The sequence below is a fragment of the Muscardinus avellanarius genome (genome assembly GCF_963383645.1).
Source record: "Muscardinus avellanarius genome assembly, chromosome: 4".
NCBI lineage: Eukaryota > Metazoa > Chordata > Mammalia > Rodentia > Gliridae > Muscardinus > Muscardinus avellanarius.
Window position 1 is genome coordinate 147673775 of NC_137789.1, and position 26724 is coordinate 147700498.

A 26724-nucleotide genomic window follows, 5' to 3' on the forward strand; every position below is an offset into this window, starting at 1 on the left:
GACTTTTCTGTAGCCTAAAAAGAAGCAAATGTTCCTCCGACAGTGGATGCGCCGTGGCTAATTACAAACACCATGTTTGCTGAGTGGGAAATTATGTTAAGCAGTGCATATTCTCAGCAATTTATCTCAAGCACATAAAATAATTTACACATTTATTTTAAAAATTAAAACGGACTCCTCGAGATGCATTTAAGATTTTTTTTTCCCTTCCCATGCACAAATGGTATGGATGTCATGGAGTAGGAGAGAGAATTAACTTAGAATGCATGAGTTGCCAAATCCCTTGCATTTTCTTAAAAACATCATTAATCTTCATAAATAGCACTGGATGTACATATCTCAGAAATCCCTTTAGGACTTTGAATCCACTTCCCTCAGAAACAAATGGCTTCTTCAGAGTCACACAGGGAAGATTAGAAGCCTCCAATGGGTCCCTTGCATCCTGAATTGTACACAAATAAATATAGCGAGATTCTGGCTTACTGAATCCCCAAAGTATGTTAAGTTTTGCAAGCTGTGAAATTGCCAGGCATGATGGCTTCATGCCTTAAATCCCAGTACTTGGGAGGCTGAGGCAAGAGGATTTTTAGGTAGGAGAACAGACTCAGCAACTGAGACCCTACTTCAAAATAAACAACAAAATGGGCTGGGGAGAGGCAGGCGTGGTGGCGCACGCTTGTAATCCCCATGCTTGGGAGGCAGAGACAGGAGGATCACGCAGGTTCAAAGCCAGCCGTGCTGGCTTTAGAGACTCTGTTTCCAAATAAAAATATAAAAATAGATCTGGGAGTGTAGCCTGGAGAAGGGTTTCCAGGAACCCCAGTACCACCAAAAAAAAATGGGCTGGGGGTGTAGCTTGGAGGTAGAATGAACCCAGATTCCGAGAGAGAGAGAGAGAGAGAGAGAGAGAGAGAGAGAGAGAGAGAGAGAGAGAGAGAAAGAAAGAAAAAGAAGAAGAAGAAGAAGAAGAAGGAGGAGGAGGAGGAGGAGGAGGAGGAGGAGGAGGAGGAGGAGGAGGAGGAGGAGGAGGAAGAAGAGGAAGAGGAGGAAGAAGAAAGGAAGCCACAAGGAGGAGGAGGAAAGAGGAGAGGGGAAAGGGAAAAAGAACTGGAAATAAATAATATAAAAAGAACTGGAAATAAGTAGTGGAAATTCTCTGAGCCAAGGGCTCTTAGGGTATTTTCTGTGGACCCTCACCAGTCCACAAGAATTGCTGGGTGGTCCCTCCTACTACATCTTGTGGCAGTCATGGTTTTTCTTGTAAGATCTCAATGGGCACAAACACACAATGCATTTATACTTAATACAACCCAAATGTCTCCTGCTGGGTGGCTCACACCAAGCCATGCCCACCGATGCCAAGAAACCTTCTGTCTCTAGATATTTTTGAGGGAAAAAAATACTAAGTGGTCAGTAATCCACAGAATGTATCTGATTCACAAACAAAAAGACAATGTTTTGTAATCTCTTCTGGGTCAAGGGCATATTGTCTTTGCCCTATATTTTTTATTGACTTGAACTGAATAATATCCTATTATCCCCTGGCAGGAACATTTTAACCTAGAGCACAGAGGGTGCTCTGACTCAGTTAAGAAAGGAAAAGACACTCTAAACACTGAGTGAAGAGGTGGAAGCAGTTGTATGCCTGGCCCCACAGAGGGTCCCTGACACATGGAACAAATAGGAACAAGCTTTGTGCAATAGAAGTTTGGAACCTTAAAGAACCCCAGGAACTGTGCAGAGGGAGAGATCCAGACCCGAGAGAGAAATAAATTTTGGTCTGTCCGTTTCATCTTCCCCAGGCATGGAAGGGTTTGCCAAGCCGAGGAAGGACCTCACAGGAGCGTTGGCAGCTCCTGGCACGGGCCGCTCTCGGAGGAGTTCATAATGAATATGCACTCCTGGAAGGACACAGACTGAGGCGTTAACAGACACCACATCTGGGAGTGGGGCTCCAGATGTTTCACTTTGTCTTCTGTGAGTGTCTTAGTTTTAGTTCTACTATTTTTTTTTTTTTTTTTGTGTGTGGTACTGGGGTTCCTGGAAAGCCTTCTACTTCCGGGCTACACTCCTAAACCTATTTGATATTTTTATTTGGAAACAGGGTCTCTTAAGCCAGCATGGCTGGCTTTGAACCTGCGCGATCCTCCTGTCTCTGCCTCCCAAGTGCAGGGATTACAAGCATGTGCCACCACGCCTGGCTAGTTCTACTATTTTTTAACAAATTAGTATCCCTTAATTATTATTTCTCTTGTTGCTTCTATAATTCCATATTTGATAAGTAATCACTACTCAAAACTTTTTTTTTTCAGTACTAGAAATGGAACCCAGGGGGCACTGTACCATTGAGCTACATCTCCAGCCCTTATTTTTTAGTATTTTTATGTTTTGAAATAGGGTCTCACTGAGTTGCAAAGGGCCTTGCTAATTACCTGACGCTGTCCTCTAATTGTGGTCCTTCAGTCTCTGTCTCCTGAATGCTAGGATTACAAACGTGTGTCACCACACCCAACCTACTACTAAAGACTACTAAGTGAAGGAGAGAGTGGGTACAAAGCTGGTGCCATGGTGTTAGGAGGGTGCATGCATGAGCCACAGGCAACAGTGCATGGTTGGGGGAGGGATGGCCCGAAGGCACACAGGTGCCCAGCAGTTGGGAGGCCGAGACAGGCAGATCACAGTTTGTGGACAGCCTCGGCTACTTCATGAGGCCCTTTGCAACTCAGTGAGACCTTGTTTCAACATAAAGAATAAAAAAATCAGGCTGGGGGTGTTGCTCCAAGGTAGAATGCCCCTGGGTTCCATCCCCAGTACCGCAAAAAAAAAAAAAAAAAAAAAAGAAAAGAAGAAAAAAGGAGTCAAGCATGTGAGAACCAGCAATGCCCCTGCATTAAACTCCACTACTGATTTCCCAAAAGTTCCTTCTGAAGGCTTTCTGGTGAAAAGGAATTCGGTCCACACTCTCATTCTGGGTGGGAGGTTCTTCCTGCTGATGATATATGTGTCCCGGACACAGGAGTCTGGCAGGAATGCACACCTGGGCTGAGCTATCACACTCTGACAACTGTGACTTGTCTCACCCTGAGCACTCCTCAAATGCCAGTTGCGATGGGGCCCGACACTGAGGCTGCCGTGGTCCCTGGGACCTGGCACACCTGCCTCTCCCGCAGGCCTCATTTATCCCCAGATACAAGCTGGCCTCTTTCTGGCTTTCTTCCAACATACTAGGGCCTTGTGCAATTGCTCTGTTCTCTTGAATGCTGAGAATATGGTTCTCCTAAAGCTCCGGATCTCAAAAGACAAAAAAACAAAACAAAACAAAACACTATGAAACAATATTGTCAGGGGAATATTAGCCTGAAGGAGGCTCCCACACATGGGGAGTTAAATTACCAAGAACACTAATGGCAAAAGGACTTTAGTATCTAGGGCTTTTATTTCCAAAGGGCTATTTCTGGGAAACGGCTTCTTTAATTTCCCCAGACAGAATGACTTCCAAGTTCCTTCCCTCCAAAGTTCCCTAGTCCGGTGAACTTTGTGCAGCGCCTCTTCTTCCACAGCCAGGCTCCCCCCAGATTTGTTCTGGGTGGCCAGTTTCCCAATTGTGATGCTCAGCTGGTCTCTGCCCTACCAACTTTGGCCGACTTTCTGCCTTCTGTCTTGGCCTTTTGTGTATCCACTTTGTGGGGCCTTTTCTTTTTTTCTGTTTCTACAGATAGATCCTAAAGGGCCTATCATCAAAACCCTAGCACAGAGGGCTGCTGGGAGAAAGTCTCTTGTGCAGAAACCGTGAGGCTTCATGGGAAAGACTGCAGGCATCATCTGTAAGCCTTCCCTTCCCTGCCCTCTCTCTGCGTCTTACCAATCAGCCCCGAGTAGGCCAGGAGGCAGTCTGCGTAGTTCTCCTTCAGACAGCTGCTGACGGACCTTGACTCCGGCTGGCAGTTGGTAAAGAAATCTGCAAGGCGAGATCTACAATAGAAAGAAAGGCAAAAATGTGCTTTTTAAATATCCTCAGCCTCTGGATTGAGAAGGGGGTGCTGGAAAGAGGACTGCTAGTGTGTACTGGGGTGTATTTGGAAAGGAGGTAAAACTTCTGCTGTGTACAGCACACTAGCAGAGCTATGGTTGGCGATTGTCTATTTCAATATTGTTGGTAAGGAGGATTTAGAATGGTCCTGACACAAGGATATGATACATGTTCCAAGCAATGGGGATGCCAATGACCCTCAATGGATCATTGTGCATTAAATACGTGTGCAGACCTATCACACTGCACCCCATACATATATTGCGCAAATTAGAAATAAAAAGCATATATTAACAGGGAAGAATTCTAAGTCTATGACAGCCATAACTCCCCTTCTTTGTTGACATGCCTCTACACATACATGCACACATGCACGCACACATGAATGGAAAACATGGTGGCATCTTACACGGCCTCCCAAGTGTCCCCTCCCCTCCTCTCCCCCAACCCCTATCCACTTGTGTGTGTCTGCTTATTTGGAGAGAAGTCTTCAGGGCCTGTAACTGGAGAATCTAGAGGCTTTGAAGTTTCCATTCAATATTTATTTCTGACTAGACTTATTTGCATCTTTAGGAAATACGCTTCCCAGCACACTCACCGGAGAACCACAGTGGGAAAATATTTACTTTTACAGAAACATGTTCCTGGCATCAAAATGGGATCCCACAGCCCATCTGCTCCCTTAATTCCTCCTGGCTTTAAGGCTGCATGTCTCTGTCTCAGAAAGTCCTCTCTCGGCCCCAGGGAGCAGGGAATGACTTATCCCAGCCTGGAGGCATGAAAGGCAGGAGGCCCTCCTTTTAGCAACCGAAGTGAAGGGCAAGAGGGACAAGTGAGGCTCTTGCTGCGGACACAGGAGCCTGTGGTTGGAGGCCATCTCTGGAAGATGTACTGGTCAAAGCACAGCTCCGATGGCCCGCTGGGAACTCTGCAGGGGCCTGTTCAGTCTACCCAGAAGCCCTGGGTGTTGAGGAAGCTGCAAAGACCTGCAAGTGGAGAGAAGCCACAGACACCCCATCCTGGGGAGGAAGAGGGCTCTTTCTTTGTGCCCAGTCTGCTGTTTTTCAATCTGAAGAGGAGAATATAGCCGAAAATTCTGAAGGAGAATGGGCCTCCTCTGAGGTCGCCCCAGCAGACAACAGTTCTATTTCTATGGCTGAACACAATGGGCTTCTGGAACATGTAAATTATTGGGCAATTATGGGAGACAATGGGAGGTTGTCTCTGTTTCCTCCGTCTACTGACACACCCAGGGCTGTTTTTACTTCTTCTGTGCCAGAAGCTGCATTCACTTAGCTACACCAACTAGCCGGGGGTCAGTGGGGCTGAGCCGGGCAAGATGCATGGGGAACCACAAAGGGTTGTAAAGGCCTGCGGGAAGCACATTATACATCCTTCCCTAGGATTTGAACTAGAAGGGGTATTAAAAGGCCTGAGAGGTGATCTAAGTTCACAGTACACTTCTCAGGCTGCTTGGTGTGAACATGTGTGGTTCCCCCTCTTAAGACCAACCAACTAGGCATGCCCAGCTTCCCCATCTGTGCCAATCTGGGGAGCTCTGTATGTTCTGGGTGGCTGGTCCATTATGGTGAACACCCCCCTGGCCCAGGGCAGGTGCTGGAGGTCTACTTTATTTTCTTCATATGGCCCCTGATGTTTCTTAGCAAGGGCCTTTATCAAGCCTCCTGTGCAGGGCTTCCTGCCAGAGCTCAGCAGCAGCTTGACAGAGTCTCCCAAATGCAGCTTGTGCACATGAGCATGTGTGCTCGCCTACAACTCAACCATGGTCCATGCCTGGCTGGTGTTTTCCATCTTTAATTGAACACACTGAAGGATACAAAGCCTGGTTGTTTTCTGTAGCCTGGTTAAAGGATTTATTTTTTCAGAGGAAATCCCTAATGGAGGCTATGGGCTTACTCAGCTGGCTCCTATGGCATCCAGTTTTGGATTGAGTGTTAGTTTCAGGAGAATTTTCCTGGTCGTGAAAGTTAATGATCTAGTGGTCCTGGGCTCCTTACTTTGCAAAGGCCAATTGCAGTCCAGGCAGCTGGGGCTCCAGCTCTGCACACAATCTGGCTGTTGGACAGCAACCTGACCTGGCAGCCCCTGGCTCCCCTCCTGTCCCTCAGAGACACAGCTCCTGTTTCTCAGAGACTCTCCAGCAGACTATTAACGGAGTGACACTGTGATTCGGATTACCGTCCTTCAGTGCAAGGCTAATGCTACCAGACTCATTTTGCTTAACAACCTCAGAATTGACTCGCAATTGGACTCTGGAAGGAAATGCTAATTGAGTCACTCTGCTGCAGAAAGCAGAGTCCTGATTGGGAGGATAAAACAAAGTATACTGCTCTGAGCAGAACCCTGGATGGTTGCATTCTGAGAGGAGATGGCAGGCACAGGTCCCAGCTCCTAGAAGAACACGAGTGGATGGAAAAATGGTTTCAAATAAGAGTGAGCACACAGGGAGCATTGTTACAACAGGCACACCTCCGCTGGTGTCTACACTTGGAGACAGGGTGATTTCCATTTTACAGGAGGTCAAAGTGAAGTAAGAAGTTTATCCAGCAGTGGGAGGGTGCCGGCTCACTACTGGCTGGTGGGTCCATTTTAGGGGATTGTGTGAGTTGGCTGGCATCACAGTGGGCGCTTGGAAGTGCTGTGGCAGTAGTTTTTTTACACCATGGGAATCACCAAATGCTACAAAGTGGAGATTTGTGCTGTTCTCGGAGAGCAAGTTATTAACTACCACGAGGATGTAGTCGATCCCATTGATTAAGCGTGTCTCCTGTCTTGGGAGCCGGGTCCCAGCTGTTATGGGACAGGCTTCCTCTCCTGTTCCTATGGCACAGGACCAACCAGGTAACCTCCAGTCTTCAGCATCTTCCAAAGAAAGCTATGATTCTCCCTCCAAGGACTCTTCCTTCTTAGCATCTTTTTTTTCCCATCACAGCCCTCTAAGGACTCCACAGTTCTGGGTGCCAAGGGTTACCTGTTCTGCCAAAGCAGGTGGATTCTCCTCTATCCCAGTGGCTGAATGATGTTCCAAGTGCTTGTGATAAAATGGTGAAAAAGACCCTGTTCTTTTTTTTTTTTTTGGTGGTACTGGGGTTCCTGGAAGCCCTTCTACCTCCGGGCTACACTCCCAGACCTATTTTATACTTTTTACTTGGAAACAGGGTCTCTTAAGCCAGCGCGGCTGACTTCGAACCTGCGCGATCCTCCTGTCTCTGCCTCCCAAGCGCGGGGATTACAAGCGTGCGCCACCACGCCCGGCTAAGACCCTGTTCTTGAACCCGAATAACCAGCGGGCCAAATGCCAAGAGAAACAGTTAAGAATTATAATAATTAGAGAGTTCTTCATAAAAGGTAATAAAGGCTGTTAATAAGAATAAGACCAAATGTAATATAAATGAAGAATTCAAATGTTAGGTAGGTTTAACAAAGCTTCTATTTATTCATTAACAACCCTAATGAGGTGTGGCACTATTATTTTATTATCCTGATTTTACAGACAAAGAAACCAAGGCTTGGTAAGGTTAGACTAGAGGAACACAACCAACAGTAGAACCACTTTTAAAACCACACATCCTGATTCCACGTTTTAAACTTTTGACACCCTAGAGCTACAGAAGCTGATTTCAGGAAGGTCATGATTTGGGGGCTAAGACAGGAAAGATGGGAAGACTTTGCCAGGCAAAGGTGGAAGAGGGTATTTCAGGCAGAAGGATGAGACATTTGATAAAATTAATCATGCTTATAATGGTCCCAGGGTGTTTATGTGTACCAGGTGTGGATCTAAGTGTTGGGCATGCATGTACACATCCAAATTCTCCCCACAACATCATATTAGGTGATACCTTCATCCCCATGGTGCAGATGAGGAAACTGAGGCATGGGAAAGGGAAGTGACTCCTTCCAGGTTGTAGCACTCTGCAGAGAAGCCAGAAGGTGGCCACATTCCACCCAACTCCAGAGCCAGACATCATTCTCTCACTACACCCAACACCCGCACCTGTCCTCATTCACCAAGGATGCCCAGGAACAGGATGCAAATGAGGACTGATGGAAGAGGATCCCAGGAGAGTCTCCAAAAGCCTCGAATGGCTAAAGAGTTTGGATTTCTTCCTAAAGGCAGCAGAAGCCACTGAAAGACCTTAAGGTGAAAAGAGCATGGTCAGATTTGCACCTGACGAAGACTCTTCAGTCCTCCAGCTGTTCGCTAACATTTGCTTGGAATCTATTCTGTGCCCCCAACTCACAGGGCAGCAGGAAATGCCCACAGGAGGGAGGATGGTTTCCTGGGAGACTGCAGCCAGGTAACCAGAGCAAAGCACTGAGGGCCAGAGCGGAAGAAAGGAGGAGGCTTTAAATGGTGGGCATCTCTAGAGCAAAGTCAAGATGCAGAAAGGAACTGGGGGACTGCAGAGAGAATCAGGCTGTGGACCACTCTGCAGACTGTAGTGCTGTGGTGAGAAAGACAGGGGAGCGTGCATTTGCAAGAAAGGCAGTGGGGTTGCTGGTGGCTGTGCTGAATGCGTGGTAGCCGGGGGCGCCAAAAGTCTAGCAGGTCCTTAGAGCACTGGTCCTTACACCTGCTCAGTCACCAAACACTGCCTGAGTGCCTACTGTATGCACAGCGCCAGCAGCCCAGGACAGTCCCCATGTGCACACATCCCCTGGCCTCCCTGGGTTATCAATCATGCTGTAATCGGTTTCTATGTCTTCCCTGCCTGGGCTTGCTATGATCCAAACAAGGAAGCTTAAATGTCCAGTATGGGATTAACAAAGAAACTCCACAATTACATTTCTTCTGGAGACACAAAATCTCCATGACTACAGCAGTGATGAGCTCTGATTGTTTTTCTCTGAGAAAATGAAAAGGAAATGAATAGGCACTAATGTAGAAATGTATCGCCCTCAGTAACAGAAAACCCCCACCCTCACAGCGGAGGAGATGACTGGCAAATGGCGAGATGGCCTTAGGAGATCGGCAAAACAGTGGTTTATGCAGAAAATATCATATTAAGGGAAGCACACTGCTAACTGGAAATAGAAAAATGATTATAATGATAAAATCTAGGAGAGCCTTTTCAAACAGCAGATGGTCTTTTGACAGTGGGGGTGGGAACCATTTACTGACGTTTTCTGTAACTGTTTCGGGAAAATAGCATTATGGAGAACAGGTAAAACACATACCATTAATGCCCAGTTTAACTTATCCTGGGTTATCATAATCCCGTAAATGGTTTTTGGGTTTTTTTTTTTCCCCAGGACAGACCCCATACTTGGACATGGGCTGTGTGGTTGATGGAACTGAGCCAGGACTAGGAATCAGGAGATTTTGAATAGGATTCAGACACTCATTAGTCCAAATGCCTGAGTATATTGCTTAACTTCTCAGCTCTGGGATTTCCCCTCTTAAATCTCAAAAGTACAGTCTACAGGACACTCAGAACTCCCTAGAAAAACAAAAACCAGCCACTTTTATTTCTAATGCATTATTAATAGTCTCGCCCAAGCTTCATTCCGCTGTTCACCGTGATTTCAATGTCAACACACCTGGTTTCCTTTGAGTCTGAGGAGCAAGACCTTCCCCCTGGATCCTCTCATCTCGCAGAGAAGTGAGGGCCAACGAGGCTAAGTGCCCGTTCAGAGTCCCTTACAGGTGACTGAAAGTGGCGTTCACTGGAGGAGGGGCTGTCAAATGCCAGTAACAGCCCAGGGGTAGGAGACAGAGGCCATTTGACTTTAATTTATCTGGGGTATCAGGTGCCTACTTTGCTTTTCCCTGATGGGTTTGTCTCATGCCTCGCTCTTTCTCCTGAAGCAATAGGCACTGGGAAACTATGCAGGAGTAGGAGTGCGTGAGGTCAGAGCCTGCAGAGGGGACTCTGCACTGGACAAGGTGGCTATCGGTGAGTTAGACTCCCCTTTCTAAAGGGGTCTGTTGAATGCTACCAGTGGTCAGACAGGGCTGCCAGACTTGAAAACTCAGTAGAAACACACAACTTTGGAACCAGGTCCCTTTATTGCCAAAAGTCCTGAAGAAATCACTGGAATGTTCTCTGAACCCAATGTGAACATCAGAACTTCAAAGTCTTGAATTTCACTTCAAATTATTTGGTTTCTGGAAACATGCTCAATAGATCTGTTCAAAGAAGCCAAGTACAATAGCTAAGCATGTACATGGGCTTAGAAGGCCCAGTTTCTAATCCTTTCCCATGTTTGGTTTTTTTTTTTTTTTGGTGGTACTGGGGTTCCTGGAAGCCCTTCTACCTCCGGGCTACACTCCCAGACCTATTTTTACATTTTTATTTGGAAACAGGGTCTCCTAAGCCAGCGCGCGCGGCTTCGAACCTGCGCGATCCTCCTGTCTCCGCCTCCCAAGTGCGGGGATTACAAGCGTGCGCCACCACGCCTGGCCTTGTTTGTTTGTTTTGCGGGTCTGGGGATGGAACCCAGGGCATTCAACCTCCGAGCTATACCTTCTTCCCTATTTCTTGTTCTTTATTTTTGAAACAGGGTCTCACTAAGTTGTGGAGGGGCTCACTAAATAGCTGTGGCTGTCTACGAACCACAATCCTCCAGTCTCAGCCTCCCAAATGCTGGGATTACAAGTGTGCACCACCACGCCCGACTCATCCCCATGTTTTAAGCTCTTAACCTTTAGCGTGTTATTTTTACCTCTCTGAGCCTTGGCTTCTTCACCTGGAAAATGGAGTCAATGCTATGCAAGGTTACTTTAAAAAATGGCTTCTGAGAGGCTTAAGTTACAAGTATGTAGAAAGCCTTCATATACTAGTTGTAATGTACATTACAATTTTTATCCCTTCATTTTTCTTCCTAATTACTAGCCCATTCTAATGTTAAGCCTTTACCACACACAAAAATAAAAAAAAATTACATGACATGCTCCACACAGAGAAATATATCTTAGTGAGTCTTCTTTTGGCCTTTATATTACATACATACAACAGGCTACATCTTTATACCCAAAGGCACCAACTAACCAAAACATTCGAGAAGACCAAAGCCAGGACTCCTGTGGCCTTACTTAAAACTTCTCAAACAAACTTAGAGAATTAAAAGCACTGGAAGAAAAGCTCCTTTTCCCCAGGGGTGAAGAGAAAAAAGGCCTATTTTAAAAATAACTAAATATCAGTAAGTTTGTTAAGACTTACAATATCTTATGTAGAATAAAAACAACTTTGAAAAACAAGCTGGCTAATATTAGACCGGGGATGACAAAGCTACAGCCCTGGAATGGTAATTGTCTGGTACAGTGACACAAAACAGATTTTTTCCTCGTTCTGTTTTTAGAAAATTACCTTAGCCCTTGTTCTCCGGCAGACTACTGCTGGCGCACACATCTGGAAAGCATCTTTCAGGAAATCAGTCTGTATTAAATTTGTTTGGCAGGGGGTATCGTTTTGCATCGCTACCCCTTACTTTGGGCTGGGCACGCTGGCTTCCTGGAGCAAAGGCCTCGTGTTCCTGGGGACCACCTGCGCAGCTGGGGGGCCGAGCCCAGGTGTGACCCCCTGCCTGGACGTGAGTGTGGGAAGCTAGCGTGGCCGCTCTGCAGTGAAGGCCCTGGGACAGATCCACATGTTCCAGGTGCAGACACACAAAGCTCCACACTTCTTCTGTTCCTCCATCCCTCAACTTGCCTTCTAGCTTGTGGTGGGGTTATTAAACCCCAAGCCAACTGAGGCACTGGTGGTGACAGCCAGACCGCAGCCATATGTTTTTGGGAAACAGCGCCACAAGGCCTAGGAAGCCTCCAAGATTTTCCAATGCCGTTGCTTCCTGGGACAGGAAGGCCGCTGTGGCCAAGTAGAGATCAACAACCATTCCCCCAAATCCCTGCTCAGCTTCATCCTGGTATTTGGGTATCTCCAAGGTACTTAAAACACCGGGGCTACCCTGATGGCTGCTGCTCCTCTGACTCTTTGGCCAGGCTCCTTGGGCTCCTTGGATGGGCTCCCTGGCTGGAAAGAGTCTCCTTGGAGTCTGTCTAACCCCTGGGTCATAGGAGGAGGCCCTCAATGGGTTCTGAGCTGGACCCCAGGGGCTCTGGCAGCCTTGCCTACTGAGGAAGGCTCCCGGGCAATCCCGGGTGGATCTTGCATGATTTCAGCCCAAGCATCCTGCCGTGGGCACCTCTCCAGGTTGAGAGCTGAGTGAGCGCAAGCTGCAGGGCAGAGAGGCGATGCTTCCTTAGCCTTTCTCAGTACTCACACTGCAGTAGCCCCGAGGGATGTCCGGTCTACATCTGATCAATTCTACCATCCCTCCCCGAAGCTACCCTGCAGGAACACTGACAGCCATCAGTCAACATCTGCCAGGTGGCTGTCAGGGCTTGACAGCTACTCTCACCCTGCAAATCTGAAAAGCAATTCTTGGGAATTGGCAAGGGAATCTATTCCAACTTAGGGTTTTCGGCAGCCTCTGATCAGTCACTTCAGAACTGCCCTTCGCCCAGGTCGTCCTTCTCCACTGCCCTGGGCAATTTCTCCCAATGCACAAACTGATGGTTGCAAACTGTAAATAGAATAGGAGCACAGAATGGTCACCAACAACCCTACACTGCATCTCCAAGTCAAATAAAGTTGTTTACCCATGCCAAGCTATATCCATTAATGCAGAAAATCTACCTTTGGTGGTACTTGTTTTTAAGGGAAGAAACTGAAGGTTTTCTGGATGATCAGACAATCATAAAGCTCTCTGCTATCCAATAGTTGTCTGCTGGGATAACTGTGGGTGACAAATACCTTAACATTCTTTTAAGAGTAAATCTTATCCAATGAGCCTTTGATATTGCTGCAGGAAAAATTTATAAATCAGTTTTGTGACATATGGCCACCAGGAGAAATAGAAATCTAGATGTGCAACCAATATTTCCCCACAGAACCATACCAGCTGGGCATGGTGGTACGTGCTTGTAATCCCAAGTACTTGGGAGGCTGAGACAGGAAGATTGCAGGTTTGACATCAGCCTCAGCAACTTAGGAAGGTCATCAGCAACTCTAATGAGGCCCTGTTTCAAAATTTAAAATAAAATAGGTCAAGGGCTGTAGAGGTAAAAGGCCCCAGGGGTCAATCCTCAGCACACACACAGAAATAAACAGATGATAGATAGATAGATTAGATAGATAGATAGATAGATAGATAACTCCTGAAGATCAACACGATGTGAATTCACTTCACAAAGAACTCTCTAGGCCCCTACATCCCCAGAAGGGGATTTCTGAAGTGGTCTTCTTTCATCCTGGAATGCTAAGAAACCCCATGTCAATTGCTCTGGAACCCTGGGCAGCAAAGGTCACCCATCATGGCTTCATTTAATTATTTATGCCCACCCCTGCTTTGGAAAGAGTTTCTTGATACATTCAGATGTCCTTGAGATGCAACAGAATCAGTGGAAACATTTTTGAGTGATGTGGGGGCCACAGAAAGGTAGGATTCTTAGTATGAAATGCACACATACTACTGGCTACATGAAAAGCTACATATTTGGCTCTGAGTTTTCTTGGAGCAAGGTAGAATGACTACGAAAAAAGCCACTTCTGGGAATAAAGGGAAAATGACTCCTTCCAGGATGCCTGATATCCTGAAAAAAATAAAATAAAAATCATGATGGATGGGAAAAACCTTCAGGGGCATCTCTGCCCCACCCCCAGAGATGTTTACATGATAATCCCTGGAACCTAAGAATATGCTACCTTACCCAAAGGACTTTGCAGGTAGCATTTACAGATTCTGAGGGAGGGAGAGTATCCTGGTTCATGCAGGTGGGCCCCATTTAATCATGAGTCCTTCAAAGTAGAAGAGGGAGGCAAATGCAGCAGATGGACGCTACCTAGTGAAAAGACATTCGCTGGCCCTCACTGGTTTTGAAGTTGGAGAAGGATGAGCCAAGAAGTGTAGGTAGCCAGGCATTAGGTAGCCAGGCACGGTGGCGCATGCTTATAATCCCAGCATTTGGAAGGCTGAGACAGGAGGATTGCCAGGTTCGAAGCTAGCCTCAGCTCGTACTTAGTGAGGCCCTTTGCAACTGCAACTCAGTGAGACCCTTTTAATTTTTTTTTATTTTTTGTTTTTTGTTTTTTGGGTTTTTTTGGTGGTATTTGGGTTCCTGGAAGCCCTTCTACCTCCAGGCTACACTCCCAGACCTATTTTATATTTTTTTTATTTGGAAACAGGGTCTCTTAAGCCAGCGCGGCTGGCTTCGAACCTGCGCAATCCTCCTGTCTCTGCCTCCCAAGCGCTGGGATTACAAGCGTGTGCCACCACGCCCGGTAAGTGAGACCCTTTTTTAAAATAAAGAATAAAAATAGGGCTGGGGATGTTGCTCAGAGGTAGAATGCCCTTGGGTTCCATCCCCAATAGCCTCCTGCCCAAAAAGAAGCGTAGGTAGGGCAAAGGAGAGGACACGGATCCTCCTCCAGGCCTCCCCAACGAAATCCGCCCGGCAACATCTTGATCTCAGCTCAGCGAGACCCATGGTGGGCTCCTGGCCCCCAGACCTGCGAGAGAATAAATTCATGCTGTTCAAAGCCATTGAGTTGGTGGTAATTTAACAGCAGGAACAGAAAACTAAAATACTACCAACAGCAGGATACAGTAGGGATTCTGAATATAGAATCTGAACATGACTTAAATTTCAATTTGACCACTTACTAGCCATGACACTCTGGGCAAGTATCCTAATTTCTCAAAAGCTTAATTTACTCAGATTGAATGGCAGCACATCCCTCCAGTGTTACAGGGGGGTTAGATGTTCCTGGCACCCAGCACCTATTTACAGCTGCTCCTGATTCCTTGGTGAGGACAGTACCTCATGGGAGTAGTGTCGTCTCTTCTGCTCTGAAGCAGACCAGGGGTTCTATGATGATTAGAGGACCTCTACAAATGTTCTAGGGTAGAGATGACCACACTCGTGTTTCTTCTAGAATTCATCTGCTAATAACTTGGCACAAGAGATGCTTCGTTCTGGGGGCCACTGATTCATGTGTTCAAGGTCTGTATGTGATCAATAAAGTCAGATTAATACCAGGCTCAAGCCGGGCATGGTGGCGCACACTTTTAATCCCCGCTTTTGGGAGGTGGAGAGAGGAGGATTGCGCAGGTTCGAAGCCTGCCTTGCTGGCTTAAGAGACCCTTGTTTCCAAATAAAAAAAATAGGTCTGGGAGTGTAGCCCAGAGGTAGAAGTGTTCCATCCCCAGTACCACAAAATAAACAAAGGCTCATTCCTATCATTAAGATAAAAAAGATTTATTTCTCCTGTAAGTCGCTATAATTTTTAAGTACACTTTTTTCTCCCCCCCCCCCAACCAGATCCCGATCCAGGCCATTCTAAGGGTCATTATATGTGATCCACATATGCTGCCCCCTACTGGTCTGGCGACGAAGCACCTGGCCTCTGTTCCTGAAAAGGAGGTGATACTCTCAAGAGGAAGTGCAGAGGTGGCAACTTAACATCTCAGTGTTTATAGTATGAGGAACTGAGATCTCATTAGCCTTTCTGAAACCAAGACACTCTAGATGTCATCTCAAATGCTACTTCCTTCAGCCAAATCTTAATTATTTGGGGTTCACAGAAGGTGAAAAATGTAAATTGTACAGGCTCTCTTGACTTTAATCATCTGCAAAATCCCCCCCTTTCCCTAACTCTAGAAGGCAAGCACTAAATACCTCTGAGTCCTGAGCTCTGTGCAGTGAAATGATAATTCACCTGTCCCGTCGTCCATTAAAGCAGTGAAATTTCGAGGTGCCCCGGAAGGGGCGGTGAATGAGGAGAGCAAACGCATGTCTGAATGTCCACAAACACACTTTAAACAGAAACAGATGAAAATAAGATCCCCTATTAATCTTTAATGAGCTTGCAGACTTCCTAAGGAAAATTATATTCGATAGTAAATAGACACTAGGCTATTTTTCTTTTCGGCAAGTTGCTTAAAAGTCAACAGAGACTTTGAGCTTAGCAAACAACCAGTCCCTGATATCTTCCTTCCTAGATAGGACATAGAGAATATCACTACTGCTCGGGAGGCAGGGAACCGTGGTGCTGTACGTTGGAAGGATAAATCACTCCGTTGCCATCAGATGATAACGCCCCCTTTTCACAAAATTCACAACTCTTCTTAGTAATCCAGGCTTATCTTTAACATCCTCTTGTCAGCGGTACCCCCGGCCCCATTTACTACGTATCCCCTCAAGCTCTCAGAGCTACATTTAACCCCACGCCCCACTTTCTTTTCTCAAGGACGAAAACGTTGATTTCCGTGGTTCATAGAAGACATCTTCTGAAACCTAGTCCCTCAATCTCTTTACTTTTTTGAGTGATCACAAGGCGTTTCCTGACCCATTCATAGTCACCTTAAGGATGTCCTCTGGGCCTGTGTACCAAGTCTCCCCCGGTACTGAGCCTTAGCAGGGCACAAGCCTGGGTCTTGCTGCCCACACTTCCTCTCCATCGCTTTCTATTTGAATATTTTCAACTTGTTGATAAACTTGCCGAAACCATGAGAATGTGCGCACCGAGAATTATAGATGGCGCTGACGAGATGCCCAGTAAATACCTAAATATCTGTTAAATGAGTGAATGAATGAAATATAATTAAATTTCCTTACACTGCGGCTCCAATCACTTACAGATTTATTTATTTATTTATTTATTTATTTATTTATTTATTTATTACTGGGGACTGAACCCAGGGACATTGTACTTCCAAGCTACACCCCCAGTCCTTTTTGTTTTCTTTTTAATTTTAAAATAGCATCTTACTAAGTTCCTGAGTGTGTCACTCAGCTGCTGATGCTGGTCTGGGACCTGCAGTCCTCCCTCCTGTCTCCGCCTTCTGAGGGGACAGGTGCCTGTGAGCCATCATCACCACTGGCTACAGATCGGGTTTTTATCACAAACGCCTCAGTGTTCCAGGCCTGGCAACCTAACAGGCACAGATGAGGGGAAGCAGTGGCCCAGGTCTGATTGTTCCAGATATGGGCTCATTATCACAACCACACTGACTTAGAACCTGTCACTGAGCCTAATGCTGCCCAGGCCCTAGCCATTTAACACTCTGTAACCTTCCTATCCAGGGTAGCCTGAGTTCACAGATGAGGATACAGAGGCCAGTGAGATCCATAATCAGTCCACTTAGGGAGCTGGAGTCAGAGCCAGATATGGAACAGAAGCCCAGATACTCCCCAGCGCGGGCGCACCCCGACTGCACCGAAACGGGAGCTAACACCTCATCTTTCCCTTGCAGTTCTTGGACTCTGGCTGCCATCTGTACGCTCCTGAAGCACAAATCCGATTTAGGTGGATATAAGAGATCTTTACTAGGGCTAATAAAGTGTAATGACAGAATTAGAGGGCATTCTTTTTGTTTAACAGTGCTTGCAGTTTAAAAGCATAAAAGTATAATATCTGTTGTTACTGTTCAGTAGAATTCAGTTGCAATCCAGACACACAGCTGTGCAGAGAAGGTTTTGGGTGCGGCCCCCTGAGCACCCCTCCCCACTGTGTACGTGGTTACCATATCAGGATGGCATGGAAGGAAGTGAGGGGCACTGAAGCTGCCCCCACACTGGGAAGTGGGGCCTCCCCAGGCTCCAGCACACCCCGAGCATTACTTCCCTGCCAGGACCGCTCTGGAGGCCAGAGGCAGGAGGCACCGAACAGGATCTGCCCTGGCCAGAGCCATCTCCTTGGGGACCTCCCTTGGAATGGCAGACATACGTGTGGACCTTCCCAGAGTGGGTAGGTGCCATGTATATACCCTGGAAAAAGGCCTAAGGCCCAAAGTCACCAAATACCAACTGTTTAGCAGCTGTGCTTCATCTGCAGTGACCCTGTGTGTAAAAGGCACATTCTCCTGGTATGCCCTCCATAGGACACTGCCCAGGATTGAAGCCCATAATCCGGTATCAGGAACCAAATTCAGTGCTCAGTTAAGTGCCTGGCACCTTCCATGTGGGTTGTGTCTCCTTCAACCATTGCTCTGGGAGGCAATCTGGGTTGGGGGCTGTCCCTTCTTCACTGGAGGGACAGTGTAGGGGAATCGGGTGGGTTCCCCAGGATCCTTGGCCAGGGAGGCAACCTAGCAAGGAGACCAGACTCTAGCTGGGTTCTAGAAGCACCCCAGTGTCCCCTGCCCCCCATGTGGAAAGAGCACTGGGTATGGCCCCGGGGAAGGCATTCTTATACATGGCTTGGTAACAGAAGCCCGCATTCAGGCAATATTTGGTGATGCCTCCTGAACACCCAGGACACGCCCTTCCTGCTTTCTCTGTACCAGGAGTACTGGAGGTGGCCGGCGCACATTCCCTCCTGACAGCAGAAGCTGTTTCCGCATGGAAAGAGTTGCCGAGAGGAGAAGAGCATGTTGGTTTCTCTTATTTGAACAGCTCAGGGCAAAGACTGCTGCAAAGGTCATTCTGGAAGGAGAATTTCTTTTCTAAACGATTGTCCTAAGACCCCCTTTTTTCTTTGCATTTGCAGGCACAACTCAGCCAAATGGATTCCTCCCTGGGGCCACGGCAAGCTATGGACCAATGACTGTCTTCCTCACGTGCAACAAAGGCAAGGGTTTGATGGGCATGGGGCCAGCCGAAAAGTAACTAAAGAGACTGGAGTTCCCTCCTGAGTCTCAGCGCCCACAGCCACTCAGTACCTGCTCCTCTTCACTCCCAGCTGTACAGACCCATTTGAAAGCAGGGTGAGGCCACCAGCCCAGGAAACGTGGCCGGCATTTCCTAAGACCACGACTCTCCACATGTGACACCAGGCCCTAGACCAGCAGCCACAAGAAGTGAGGATGCGGCTGCACATTCTCAGGTCCCACCCCGGACCTTGCACATCAAAAACTGATCTCTCTGCAAGCTAAAATTGTAAAACCACAGCTCTAAATCAGTAGCACCTTCCCTCCAGGGTATCTGATGGAGCACCAACAATTGTCCCTGCTCATCCCCTCCGTGTTGAAGGCACCTCCCTCATCTCCGACCTCAGGGTCCTGCAAAGCTCCGGTCCTGCTGAACTACTAAAGGAGCCAACCACAGTCAGGGACAGGGCACCGCCAGCACAAGAAAAACAAATGTCACTAAACCATGTATCTCACTTGTAGCAAAATATGTGTCAGCTTGAATTTTTGCTAGGGAGGAGGAGTTTCCCCCTTTACCGTTGTTTCCTCAAAAGGGCCTTCTAGGAGAGCATCCTGATCCTTTGCCGGAGTGAGCATTCTTGGAGAGATGGCGTTCCCTCTTCCCAGATCCCGCTCAGAAGTTCCATCTGTCAGGTGGAAACAGCTGACTCTGACTCTGCGATAGGAACTCCAACCTCAGGGAGCTCGCAGGAATTCTGATTGGCCAGCTTCCTGGCAATTCCAATTCTAAGGGCTGACCCAGGCCAAATGTCACTGCAATCCTTTGCTTCTGGCTATAGCCAGTGATCAGGGGCAGGAGGAGCAGAGGGGTTGTAGCTGGGAAGGCCCACACCGAGGTGCACTACCCCGCTGCCATACCTAGGGCCAGGGGATTTCCTGCAGCACCTCCCCAAACCTTGGCCTATGAGAGAAAAGCTCCGCTGAGACTTTCTGGACAAAAGAATTTGTGTCAAACCTGGTGTGGCGGCACACACTTGTATTCCCAGCATTTGGGAGGCTGAGTTAGAAGGATCATGGTTCATGGCCAAACTAAAGTGAAGACCTTTGTAACTCAGTGAGACCCTGTTTCAAAGTAAAAAATAAAAAATAGGGCATATCTTGGAGGTAGAATGCCCCTAAGTTTTATCCCCAGTACCTTAAAAAAAAATTGTGCCTATCAGCTAGTAGGAGCTAAGAGCAACGGCAAAACCCTTCAGCAATCTAGCAATGAGAAGAGTCATCTATGAAGGTCATAACAGAATGGGCAATTCTCCAAGCAAGAAACCAAGCTGACCTAGGTGCTACGGACCCCTCACCCATCCCTGGAGCCACAGTGTAGCTGCCAGGAAAAGATCATGGGTTCCTAATCCTCTAACCCACTTCCACCTGTAAAAGCCCCTACACTTGCTCCCCCACAGACCTCCCACAGTCTCACCATCCTGCCCTGCCCCACCTGCTTGGGCTGATCACAGGTGGCAACGTCACCCACGTGGCCTGGGTTCAGGAAGGCCTGGAGCACAGGCACATCTCCAAGCCCAAGATCATCCCGGTCCATCTAGCATAGCAGTTATCAGGGTGGTCCAAGGGTCCTGGCAGTCTAGGGGAGTCTTGCAGGGTGAGGGCAGAAGTCCCCTCGTTATGCAGAGCCCTGGTCACCTTGCGTATTGTCCTTCTCTCACAAGAGCACCATGAAGTTCTTGCTAGAGGCCACATAGCATAGAAAACACAATTAGTGCAGCTAGAAAAACCCGGCCTCTCCTGGCCAGGCACAAGGTTTGCTAAAGTCACCACCATCCCATGCCTCTCCCTAAGTTTTTAAGTTTTGGTTTTTTTTTTGCTTTTGGAAAATACAGTGATTTCTAATGGAAAAAATAGGTCCTGGTGTTTATAGTAATACATAATGAGTTTCTTGATGTTGTTTTTAAATGAAGTAAGAGATATGCGAACAGTTCTTCAGCTTTGATTCAATATAATAAATATCAGTAGATTTAACCCATATAAAGAAAAACCCTTTAGGATCCTCAATGATTTTCCCAAAGTGTAGAGGTGTCCAAAAACCAAAAGTTTGAAAATCACTATTTTAATGAGAAATGAAATATGTTTGCTGAAGGGTACTTAAGCCTTATCTTGACAAGACCCACAGGCCCCTTACTTAAACATTTCTGCTTGAAAATTAATTAATTAATTAATTAATAATAAATAAATGAGGAAGCAATAAAAACGAAGTCACCTCCCGCATTCCAGTTCACCCTGAGTCATATGAATGTATCGGACAGTCATACGGGTGTTTTATAAGATACGTACACGTGGCGCAGAAATGAACAGCAAGTTGGTTAAGAACATGGGATCTGCAGCCCCCCGACCTTCTGGGTCCAACTTCAAGCTACATCACTCAGGTGACTTGGAAGTTGCTCCAGACCCCCCTCCTCAGCCTTGTGACAGGGAGGATTAGGACAGCTCCCACGCCCCGGCTTGCTGTGAGGAGCTCAGCACAATGCCAGGCACACAGTAAATGTCAAACACACATGGCTCATCACCACTCTCCCCATCGCCGCCACCGCTGCCACCATCCACACGTTCCCGCTAAATGTCCCTGGCTCCCGAGTCCTGTGTGACAAACCACCCTACCCCCGCCTGTGGCTGGCTTCCTAACATTATGATTGGATGATTCACAGCACACAGAACCATCCAGGCGGAGGGAGACTCGGATTCAGTCCCGCTGAGTCACTGGCCACCCTTTGCTGGCTCCCGCAGATCCTGACTCCCACGCGGTCCCTCTCACAGCGCCTATTCATGGTCACGATGGGTCACCAGGGCAGTGCATGCCCCATAGACTGCTGGGGTCCCCCACTGCCTATTCACTCTCAGCCAAAGATGTGACTCTGTACTGCATGCCCAGCAATCTCGTGGCCAGCTCCGCTCAAAGCTTACTGTGTATCTTTGTGTGTCAATAATTGTATACGCTGAACAGACATGTTCTTGAGATGAGACATGGTCCCCAAAACCCCCGGACTTTGCCTACCCTTTAGTGGTTCCAACACTCAAAAGAGGCTGATAGAAGAAGCTTCTCGACTCAGCTTCATGGAACGACGCTGGCATTTCCATGCACCCCCTAATGCTATGGGTGCAGAGAGTGTAAAGACATTAAGAATCTGCTTCTCCCTACAAATCCTACTTTAAAGGTCTCTGTCTGCAACTGAGTGGAGGATGATACACTTGGATTCTCAAATCTTTCTTTGTTCTTGTTAATAATAATAATAATAAAACTTGTGGAAAAAAATGAAGGAGTTTTTGTATTCTGGGGCAGGCTGCTGCTGATGTACTTTCTTCAATGAAGATGAAGCTGTCACCTCCATTCACAGAGGGAAACTGAGGCCTCTGATTGCAAGCCCAGGTCTACCTCTCTCACACTCACATTGACAGCAACTGGGGGGAGGAAGAAAAGAAATCCCAAGACTCCAGCCGTGTGTGGGACTTTTCACACTTACCGTTCTTTCAAATTCTTGTTTTTCTTGGGTGCAAGATTTTCTGCATAATTAATTGCCTTCAGAAATTACAGAGCAATTTCTCATTCACTGAGTTGGAAAGGCCCGTAGAAATGCAAATGCCAATCTGCCTGCAGGATACCTAACTTGGGGTGATACAGGGGTGAGGTGGGGGAGCAAGATTCCAGCCTGTCTGGGAGACCCAGGCCCATCACCAATCTGGACAGGAGGCAAGGGTAAGAGATAACTCTTTACTCCTAGCTCTAAGTTGCACTGAGAGGGGTTCAAGCAGATTTCTAGGACCAGGGCCCAGGGCCACAAGGGCCCCATGTTATGGGGCAGGTGATTGGGGTCAACACCATGCAGCCCAGGCCTGCGCTCCACACGGTCCTCCTCCAGTCAAGATGCTAATAATAAAATGCAAAACACAACCCCCTCCTGGACTATATGACCACAGCCACCACCAGTACCCGAGGGGACAAATTTCCAGATACAAAAATGAGAATGATCCGGGTCACAGGCTATGGCTGGTACATCAACTGTAATCATGCATGGCCAAAAAAGGAAATACTGTCTGCTGTGGGGGCAGAACAACCTCAGCTGTTGGGGCAGGCAGCATGCCGGTCAGCATGGCATGCCTCAGGCCCTGCAGGCTGCTGGCTGCATAAGGGCTTCTCCTTAGGGAGGCTGGCGTCTTCTGTCTCCCCATTCTTTTGCACCCCATTCTTTGCTCAGTGGATGAATAGCTTTGAAAAGAGCTGTGTGAAACAGAAGCATCCCTTCCCTGTGGTATTAGTGGGGAGAAAAGAGCATGGCTATCTGTCTGGCTGGGCTGATCTGGGCTTAAGGGGGTGTGAAGCCTGTGAACTTTGTGGTTACTAGATTAGAAAATGGCTAATGGGCAGAGCAGAAAGGTTCTCCTTCGAAGAGGACTGAGCTGCACAGAGCAGTAGAAGGGGGCCGATCAGGGCCTCTCTCTGCTCTCCAGTCACAGACATGGTGGGCCAAAGGCCAGGACCCAGAGGCCCTCTGGGAGTGCCCCATCCACCCTCTTCACCACTTGTGGCAGGGATCTCGAGGTCTTGCCCCCAACATCAGGTCCTAGCACTGTCCTAAGATGCAATCCACAAAACAGGTCTTCTAATGATAAATGAAATGGTCCCTGGGCAGGGAGAAGGTAGGAAGGCATAACACCTGGCTGATCCCAGCATGTGGACATAACCTAACAGTGAATTATTCGGAATTCCCATCACGCTGCGACGGCACAGAATTTATCTACGTTGTGAGATACATGGCCAGGTCCCTGATGTCCACAGCTTTTGGGTAGGTGAAGGTTAAGGACTCTGAACTCATAGGAACGATAAGGGTCAAACAAGGTGAGGCTGAGTGCCTGGCAGAGGGGCCCAGGACACCCCACATCCAAGTCCCTCTCTGCACAGGAGCGGGCGTCAGTGCTGTGCCTGGAGTAAACAGTGACTTGAGAATAATAATTTAAAAACTAATGTGGTTTGGGAGGATGTTTTTTTCCTATTTGTAGAAACAACTCTTTCAAAATCAGTAAGCTGTCACAGAGCGCCCACTCTATAATAAGCAATGAGTGCTCAAGAGGAAATGAGGTAAAGTAAGAACTTAATGAGCATGTATTACCTGAGCAGCTTTTTTTAAAATTTTAAATGATGCTCAGAGGCTCTGATGGACATGATGTTCTAACTCTCTGTGAAAAATGGTCTTTAAAAACCGATGCTGTCTTAGTTACTGAGCCATAAAGAGCATCTGGACTCAGAGGCTGGCCAGGATCATCATTCTGGCTGTCTGGAATAGAAGGTAGTAATGCTGGACTGCATGAGAACATTGTATTCTTGTCATGAAAGACAATCATTTGGAACTAGTAACAGAACCCAGGTTTCAGAGTCGACAAGCCTAGATTGATTTCCAGCTCCTCCGTGGGAAGCTGGGACCCCCTGGGCTGGCCGCTCCACTGACCATCCCTTGGCAGGGAGGCTGGCTGGTTAGAAACCACCTTAGCGAGCTGGAGCTCAGTGCTGTTCCATCAGTACCTGGCGATGGGTGGTACTGTACCTCCCATGCCTTCCCTGCCACCGCCCTGGGCCCCTGCCTTTTGACCACCATGGCTGCTCTCTTTCACGCCATTGTTATCCTTCTGCTCCAGCTCAAATGGTAGCTCTTCCAGAAAGCCTTGCTCACAGCCAGCTGGGTTGCTGTTCTCACCTCCTTTCTCCCAAAGCCCATGGTACCTTCCTGGCCAAGACTATGACACCCCACCTCCTTGACTGTCCCATACCTGCCTTCTTTGAGCTATAGATGAGACACCAGGTCTTTATGGTGGTAAGCGGATGCCCATAAGTGTATGCCAGCTTGCTGGCTGAAATGATGGAGAGAAACAGGGAAGGAGGAATGGTGAGACAGATGGATAGATGAATAGATGGGCGAACAGATGGATGGATAAATGGACAGTGGGAGGGTGAGTGGGTGGATGGGTGGATGGATGGATGGATACATGGGTAGACACATACATGGAGGGAGGGATAAATGAAAAGAGAGATGTAGGATAGACTTTTATGTGTTAAATCCAGTTCTCCCAGAATAGTGGACGCCAACCCTTTCCTCTCAAGGCTCGAGCTGTGGTCTTTGTTGGGTCCCAGCTTCCTACATCTCTAAGGCCTCTGCCGACACTTTCATTGTGGACCTGATGTTTCCAAGGTTCATCTTTGGCCAAATTCTCTTCTCACCTACTGTCCCCAGAAAACGAATCTCACTGTACATCTTCAACAACCTCTGTGTAGCTGATTATCGAATCCACCCCCATAGGCCAGCCTCTCCTCTGACATCCGTACACGTTTCAGGTGTGCTCATTCAGCACTCATTCGGCAAGTCTTTTGGAGGCATCTTTCATGGGACTTATCAAATTTCCAAAATCCTTCTCCTCTTCTCTCTGGCCCTTGTGTTTCATCTCTCATCTGGTCCAGCCTAAGAATCTCCTACCTGGCCTCCAATCCTCCCCCAGAGAGGCTCTCACTTGGACTCCTTCGATGCTTTCTCACCTTTGATGGGTAAAAGCCAACACTTGCGCATGGCACCGGATGCCCCCGGTGTCTTTCCTTGATGTCATATTGAGTTTTCTCCCTCATCTTCCTGCACAGTTCCTAGGCTCCTACTTCCCCCACCCTTGAATCCCCTTCATGACCAGGCATTTCTCCTTCTCCATTCCCACTGATTCTCAGGCACGAAGGCCTGATCAGCACACAGCTCCCAACATGTCCACCTTGACACTCTCTACTCTCAAAGAAATACGGGCTGTTTGGACTTCCTGGGCAGATCCTATTCTTCTCCATTCACATTCATTCAAACACAGGACAACTCTGGGGCTAAGACTCCATCTGTCCACCTCCATCCGATAGTCCACACAACACACAAACATAAGGAAAAGTGTTCAGATGCATTTTGTCTCCAAGCCAGGACTGGTTCAAGTGGCTTCAAGGGGATCAGAGTAAGAGGAGGAAGGGGCTGGGAGCAGGAGGCCGAAGCCCTGAGCCTCGCAGGCGCAGGAGGGGCCGGCTGGAGAGAGAGTAAATCTACTGGAGCTCTTTTTTTCTTTTCTTTCTTTCTTTCTTTCTTTCTTTCTTTCTTTCTTTCTTTCTTTCTTTCTTTCTTTCTTCTTTTTTTTTTTTTAGTGACAGGCTCCAGTAGAACAGACAAATGGCTTCACATGGGGCTTCTGCCAAAGGAGAGATAAGGAGAGTGATACAAGGCGACAAGGTGGAGCAGGTTGGAGCTGTTCACATCTGATTCACAGCTCAGGTGCCCTGGGAAGCAGAGCTGGTGGCTCACGTCGCGGGACAGGGGCTGGGCCCATCAGGCAAGAAGGCAGCTCTCTCCACCTGATGGGGTCAGAGTAGGCGATGAGCCTGACAGCGCACGTCAGAGGACCCCTTACTCATCTCACAAGGCCTGGGATCTGCTTCGTGCCTACATGGGTTCTAGCACACTCTGGGCTCTAGCACAGAGACAGGGTGCAGCCGCTCTCCAGGGTGGGGCACGTAACAAAGGAAAGCCATTTGGCACTCCGCATTGCTAAAGACACCCGTGCAATCATTTGAAATGAAAACTGCTCAGATGAACTGGAAAATGTTTTACTTGTACTTCCTCATATTCCTGAACCTTTCCTTCCATGGTTCAAAAGTTTGTGTTGTCTAATTGCTGATTTCCATTTGTGAATGAATCAGCGTAAAATAAAATTAAGTGCCAAATTAATCTACCTCTCTAGTTGTAGTCATTAATTATCCTCTGGGCCATTTTCCCCTGCGCTTGCTGCAGGTCAAGACAAGCCCAGGTGTGGTGGTGATGTAAAACCCAGTTTTTTGACTCAGAAATCTCAGCCCAAGAAGTGGTGTGGTGTCCTTGATCTCTAAGACCTACGGTTTACTGTGCAAGAAGGACCTCGTTCCAGGCAAATGAAGCACGCTTCTCACCTTTCAAAGGTTCCTTTCTACTGCCAGACCAAATAAGTCGCTGGAGCAGAAATTGTTGTATGTTTTT

General features: G+C 47.6%; 1 protein-coding gene across 2 annotated transcripts in view; it reads right to left on the bottom strand.

Annotated features, from left to right (window-relative positions):
- The window catches only part of GFRA1 (GDNF family receptor alpha 1), a gene marked incomplete at both ends in the record, with an annotated part of 212380 nt that overhangs the window by 31262 nt on the left and 154394 nt on the right, over nt 1–26724 (bottom strand). For both annotated transcript variants that reach the window (XM_080695216.1, XM_080695215.1), the window contains one exon: nt 3863–3972. In XM_080695216.1, coding sequence (XP_080551342.1) covers nt 3863–3972 — 110 coding nt within the window. The remainder of the gene's footprint in view (nt 1–3862; nt 3973–26724) is intronic.